Source organism: Pyxicephalus adspersus, chromosome 3 (genome assembly GCF_032062135.1).
Source record: "Pyxicephalus adspersus chromosome 3, UCB_Pads_2.0, whole genome shotgun sequence".
NCBI lineage: Eukaryota > Metazoa > Chordata > Amphibia > Anura > Pyxicephalidae > Pyxicephalus > Pyxicephalus adspersus.
Window position 1 is genome coordinate 81,515,556 of NC_092860.1, and position 7,201 is coordinate 81,522,756.

The window sequence follows — 7,201 nt, forward strand, 5'->3', positions numbered from 1 at the left end:
TTGCCCCATTTTATAAATAAATGAAAATGTACTTTTTGCTTATTTAAAAACGATGAAAAGATCAATAAATTACCTTGTGAGGTGTACATATTTCTTTACATTACTGTATGTTAGGTTTCAAAATATGGGAATCCAAAACCTACATTAGGATTTATGTAAAGTTCCAAAAAAGACTAATGGTATAAATCTGTGTTAGTTTTTATGCTTTTAAGTGACATAATAAATACATAGCACCCTGAACTTAGCCTAGGACAGTGGCAATAGTATTTGGTTATATAATGGAAATATATATATATATATACCCCCCATTTCACGCTACTGGCTTTTTTTTTTCCCATGGGAAAAATTTTTTTATATATTTTTTATATATCACCTGCCCGCCCCCACAAGAAACACCAAAATTGCATTCTAATTCTTTATTTTAAAACACCCAATTAGTGAAAACATTTAGAGTGTGTTATATAATATCAATAACATTATTTTAAAAATGTAAATATTTCTAGAAAAAATTTTTGGTTCCATGATAATTTTAATTCCTAAACCTTTAGGGTTTTTCTGCTGAAGGTAAAAATTTTTTTGAAACCAAGAAGATCTTGTGTTAAAACAATACTTGTAAAGACATTGGAATGATATAGGATAGTCTTCTTTGCAATACAATAAACAGATCAATATCAGCTTCATTAGACAGCAAGATGAATGTAGTTTTATCTTGCAGAAATTTGTCTATCTTGAATAATATATATATATATATATATATATATATATATATATATATATATATTATAATATATCTTCTTTTAACATCGGTAAACAGAAGCACCTAAAGAATATCTTTCACAAGAAACATTAAGGAAGAGCAAACCCTTACAGTAACCAAACCATTTTTGGCCAGTCATTATTTAGATTACATCCTTCAGAGACAAACAAGTGCATTCACCTGGTGAAATCAGAAAAACTGCCATCAAAAGGAATGCTAAACACGTGGCTAGTTTATGATGTATTAGTTATGTGTCTGTAAACAGAACTACAGTAAAGTAGTTACCATTTGAGGAAAACATTATATATACTAATCTAAGATTATATTTCCTGTAATATACAAAAATGTTTATATAGATTTTAATGGCAGTCATGTTTTTTAAATATTAAATTGTATGCATTGTTTGCTCTTAATTATAAACCCATAATTGTAAACACGAAATCATAAGTGTATCTAATCTATCTTTGTATTAGTTGTACACAGTCACATTAGGATTTAAAAAAAAATTCAATGCATAGTCAATGTTTTCTTATTTCTATTCATAATTATAAACCACAGTCAAGAAATATACTGCATTCTGAGAACAGTATCATTTAGGTAATAATAGTGTTTAGTATACTAATTCTTTTTTTTTTAATAAAAAGTTCATATCATAACAACAAAAGCTGCCCTTGTATGCCATGTCAGGCTTTTAGTTTATGCTAATTATTTTTACTGTTTTTGGTCACTATTGAGGAAACATACTAAATACTATGATTACAAGCTCACTTTTTGAAATTTTGTTTAGGTTTTTGACTAAGCTGTCGTTTTTTGTAAATAAATGTCTACTAAGAAATAAATGTTATGGACTTTTGAATTCAGGAGGAAAAGTACTACTAATTGAGCTCAAATTAATGTACTCATTCACCATGAACACTTGCATGTTAGCATTCACCCAGTAAGCAATCATCATAATTAACTAAATTTGTACTTTCCATCATTTTCTTCATTGTGTACTATTTGTGGCATTCTACAAGTAAACAATTAGTACAATATCATTTACAACACATAGCAACTAATTTTCTGGTCCACTTTTCATCACTAAGGGTGGAGAGCATAAAACGTGATACATCTGCTCGGGATACTGTGTTGGTAAAAGGATATCCCTTTTCATCTGGAACAAAGAAGCCTTCATGTGTCAGTATTTCCTTGTCTGTAGAAAAAATAGAATTAAAATATTAAAACAGAAAAAAATAATAAAAATATAAAAAAGGAATGATACAATAAAATAAAAAGTAGTATCAAAAAAGTAATTAATATGAGAACTAATTCTTGGCTCATGTTTATTATGTGGCAAATTTTCCACGAAAATGTTACTATTAATAATTTATATGGCATACTGTATATACTTATTACGCAGTCCACATTCATTTTACTAAATGTCTCTCAGGGGAACACCTATCTAATGTCAATACCATAGTCATATGTCATTAGCATGGTCTAAGGCCAATTTGGAGGGAAGGGGGATCAATTACATAACTGAATGCATTTTGGGATGTGGGAGGTAACTAGAGGAAACCCACGCAAACACAGAGCGAACATACAAACTTCATGCAGATAGTGTCCTTGAGAACATTTGAACCTGGGTCCCTAGTGCTGTGAAGGCCAGCGTGCTAACCACTGAACCACAGATTATTTACTAAAGTACAATGTTCCCTTTGTTTGGTGGAACTATATCTTCTTCACCAAAACATATCAGAGTTAAAGAAATACATACTGCTTCATAACAACATAAGCAAGGGATCTGCAAAATTGCTAGCGTGACAACTATAGAGATATTAATATGTATGCCTAATGTGTCAGGCAGGAACAGGTTTGGGTAAACTACTAGTTTGTATTTTATGGCTTTCTTATTAAATGCTCTACAGACACCATCTGATTTACTTTATTACACAAAAGGAGAATGGTAGACAACAAGATATCAATTGAATTAAGCTTTGTGGAACATCTGTATATTTTGATGCTATATCATTAGCTGATATCGTTATTCTTTTCCAGAAATATCATTGGAATTTGTCTGCCTCCACACTGTTTATTTTATTTTTTGTTTATTTATTCATCAGCTCAGAGCAGACTGTAGGGATCTCACAGTGCAGGAATCAATATCCTTGGTTAAAGCATTATTATCTGCTATGGCATATAAATACTTTTGTCATTTTAACTTGCCAGATATTCCTGTTACTTTTAACACAACATTTCACTCTGGTAAAATACCATGCAGGTATAGCTACCTTACACTGGACATTACTAGAAGGAGTGTACATTCCCATCATAACATCATAATTCACTGTGGTATTAGCTTGCAAGTTCAACATTCCAACTATGTTTCCAAAGCAATAATACCAAACTTACCTGTTACTGGAACGTTCTGTAGTCCAGGTGGTCTTACAACAGTCCAATTAAGGTCGGAACATTCTTTTTCAAGGTACTGTTCCATTTCGAACATGTTATTGAGCACACTTTTAATAAGAGGTATGAGGAAATTGCGTACAAAAAATGATGCATTCTGAGCAGAGCTAGCTGTTGAAAGAAAAAATGTATTTGGTTGTTATACTGGACCTAAACTTAAAATTTTAAGAAATCCATTCATAAAAGTCTAAAGAACTAACAAAAGTACTATTGATTAATGTGATTACAAAAACAGATTGAAAAAAAATAAAACAAGATATGTCAATAAAAAAATGAAATTTGAATATTAAAATTTTACATTTACTTACTGTCTGTATACCATGAAGTCATCACTACCAATCTCTTCACTTCACTCTGTCGCATTGCTCCCACAATGGCTTTCATGGAGTTGGTGTATTCACTAATAGATGAGAACATTTTGTATGGAAAACCCAAACATGACATAACTGCATCCTGGCCTTGAAACTGTTCTGCTAGGGATTCCTGTGAAAATATATTGGCCTCTACCACCTAAAAGACAAACAATGTGCTTAATTTTATATATATATATATATATATATATATATATATATATATATATATATAGTGCCTAATTCACCATATATATCTATTACAATAGGCCACCCTGTAAAAGGAAATTGTTATTTGGCAAACACTTATATTACTGATTAAGTTGCTGATATACATATGTGTAAGCTTTTTTACCTCCCAGTGCTCATGTTTTTATTATTATTTATTTATTTTGCCAATTAGGTTCTGAGCTTTGCACAGCCCAGCAGGTTACCTGACTTGAGTTGTGAATAGATAATAAAGGATATTCATTAGTAGACCATTGGGCACTTCCATCTAATTTCACCTTTTTAGAAAGTTTTCTGTATCACAACTTTACATATTAAAGTAGTTATTTTAAGCAAATACAATAATGAATTCAGTTGTAAAGTCCATTAATTCCTTTGTATCACAAATTCAGCAATCTCCTCTTGATTAAACTAAATCTAACAGCCACAGGAAAACAAACATAAATTATAAATATAGTTAGAATACAAACCTTTAGATTTTCATGCTGAATTGTTATTTTAGTGACATCTCTCACAAGGGCCTTTACTTCATGCCCTTGTTCCAAGGCTTGAGACACCAAGTATAATCCAGTCTGGCCAGTAGCTCCAAGAACTGCTAACTTCATTCTTGCTTCCTGTTTGTTGAAAAATACAAGTATAGTTTACTAATATTAATTCCTTAAAAAAATTATCTTAAAATAATACAAAAGTCCAATGTGTCTTTATAATAGAGAATAAAGTAATTTTAATTGTGCAACGTCAGCTAAAATTTATATTCCTAGCAGGCCACAAAATTCAATTCTGAATCAAAACTGAAGTTGTCAGGGCACATGATTGTAATAATTAACAGGTAAAAATTCTTATGCATACAAATTTATTTAAAGGCAAAAGCCCTTATAGCAGAAGAGATGTGAGATTACATTTACAGCATTGCCCTGCCATTACTACTCCAAAAAAAGACGAAGTTGACATTATTGCTAAGCTAAATGAGATAAATTATTGTATGTTTTCTACTAACTTGTAGGAAAATATTGACGAGCTGCATCCTGCAGAACAAATAACAAGCCGAGATTTACACTACTTTTGATAGAGTCATTGGAGTATACTGGAGGCACAGGTTGGCATAAACACAGATTGGGTAAACTCATCAACGTAATTATTATATACCTTGCAATTATGAAATGTAATTTATTCCTTATTTTATCTTCTAAAAATCTTCCCCAGTTCCCAGATAGTCCAGGTATGTCCTCCCAACACCAATGAAAGTTATTATTTGGGGTCACCGACACGTGCAGAAACCTGATCAGTGGGAGATATACACCTATGAGGAGCTTTAATTCTCCAGCATCTACCAGTTTTGGGTGCAATTATGACTCATATAAATAGAAAAATGAATATATCTAAGCAGTTTATTTCTGTTACAAGTAACATTCAAATTTCTAGCAAAGGTTCCCTGAACTGTGTACATTTTCACCACCAGATGGCAATGTGAATACATTGTAAAATACACTAGGTGTGTCTCTTGCACTGTTTTTTTCCTGGAAAACCTGAGTTTATTAAGGCTGAGTTCAATAAAACCAAAAATTGCCACATAATTTGGGTGTTTTTTCACTGCAGTCAAATATGCACCACATTTAACTGTATTAAAAATAAAAGTTGTATTGTAGATAAATATTTATATATTTGCAGTGTTTATTTTGGTATGGCTGTACATTTTTTAAACTTTAGTGGCCCTTTTTTGTCTTTTACCTTTAACTTCTTTAAAGTCTTCTTTGTGTCTCACTGAAAGCAGTTTTGTTTATCAAGGGCCTGATGTTGTGACTAAGCAGTGCCAGCTGCCTTTCCCAGTTAAATGAATGTGTAAACCTCCTCCTTGGATTTAATAAAAAGTTTGAAATATGAAGGCCTGTGTGGTGTGAAGGATATGCATTAAATTTATTATATAAGTCAGCCATAGATTTACAATGTTTTTGATAAGTCTCCAGAATCAGCTGCACCTGTAATATACTGAATGATCGTGCACACGTTTTAAACTGATGAAACAGCCCACAGTATTTGCCCATCAAAGCCTGTCAACACTGACCTTAAAGGTGATATCAGATGGTATAAAGTGTGGCTTAACCTAGTTTTTGGGCATAACTGCCATTTAAACAAGTGTTTACAACCAGTAATGCATGAAAAGATAGAGATAGGTTGTGTAAAAATGATTTAGGTAATGCTTAGGACAATCAGATACATCAAGGGTTATATCCTGTTACACACTCTCTATAAAAAGATCCTTAACCACTCATTACAAAATACAAAAAAATAGTTCCTTCCTTGTACATGCACTAGGAAGCCCTGAGGATCACTACACACTAGTGATCTAGATGAGGTTGGGAATCCCCACCCACTGTTAGTAATCTGAATTTCTGTGCCATACACTTATACTAAATAGTGCTCACACCACATTGACAATGTATAGAAAAACATTCCTGTGTGCGCTGCATAAACAGGGAAAACCTTACCTGGAATCAGTCTGACAGCTTCTCTGTGTACAGTTGCTGCACTGTGACAGCAATGTTTGTGATGCAGTCATGAAAGGGGAGGTCTAAATCACTCCAAGTATTACATTACATGCACTATATCTATGGCCTGGGATTACTTGTGACACTCCCTTTGCCTTGCCTTTAGCTAGCAAACCTTACTGATTGTATTTAAAGGACAACTGCAAAATACATGATCCAAACATTTTGATGGACTTGGATCTGCAAGTACTTTCAAGGTTTTCTAGTTTAAGAAGAAAGTTCAATATAAAGATACAACTGCTTAGAGTGGTATGTTGTCAGCTGAATCTTTTCAGGTTTTATGAAAGCAACAGAAAAAAAACTGTGACACAATTGCATTTAAAGGAATGGTCTGCCTTAACAACGTATTGAACAATGTCATTAAAGATATTAACTGCATCAAAGCAATAGCCCTAAACTCACGTCTGTTCGAGTAGTTTGGTGAGGAGAAGGACGCAGAGCACAAACGCCTTCTCTTACATACAGAAGTCGGCTATCTAAAAGAGATCATTGGCCAGACTTTTTGAGTTACAGGAACCGATGCAGAGATTTCTTTCAGAAAAAAAGCTACAACTGGCAGTACATTTTAGTGACGCAGAAGGGATCACAAAAGATAAAGTAGCTGCTTTCAAAGCCAAACTAAAATTGTGGGGATGCCGAGTGAACAGAGGGATATTTGACATGTTTCAAACATTAGCAGGGTTTTGAGAGAGACTGAGCGCTTGTGCACAATTACCTGTCTCTGCTTTTACAACAGTTCAAGCGGTACAACCACAAAAGACCCCCAAACCTTGAAAAAATAGATCAGCGACCCATTTGTGAACAAATCAAGTGAACTGAGCCTGTTCGTACTAGAAAAAGGACAACTGCTGGAGATTACAAATGACAGTGGC

At 32.9% G+C, this 7,201-nt stretch overlaps 1 protein-coding gene across 1 annotated transcript; it reads right to left on the minus strand.

Moving 5' to 3' along the window:
* Nucleotides 1–401: 401 nt before the first annotated feature.
* On the minus strand, nucleotides 402–6,367 carry LOC140326649 (flavin reductase (NADPH)-like). The gene is made up of 5 exons (XM_072405439.1): nucleotides 6,270–6,367; nucleotides 4,254–4,397; nucleotides 3,514–3,715; nucleotides 3,149–3,316; nucleotides 402–1,949 (listed from the first exon to the last, which is right to left on the minus strand). Exons 2-5 carry the CDS (start codon nucleotides 4,386–4,388, stop codon nucleotides 1,792–1,794), a joined length of 663 nt encoding a protein of 220 aa, XP_072261540.1. The 5' UTR covers nucleotides 4,389–4,397; nucleotides 6,270–6,367; the 3' UTR covers nucleotides 402–1,791.
* Between the last annotated feature and the right edge of the window lie 834 nt (nucleotides 6,368–7,201).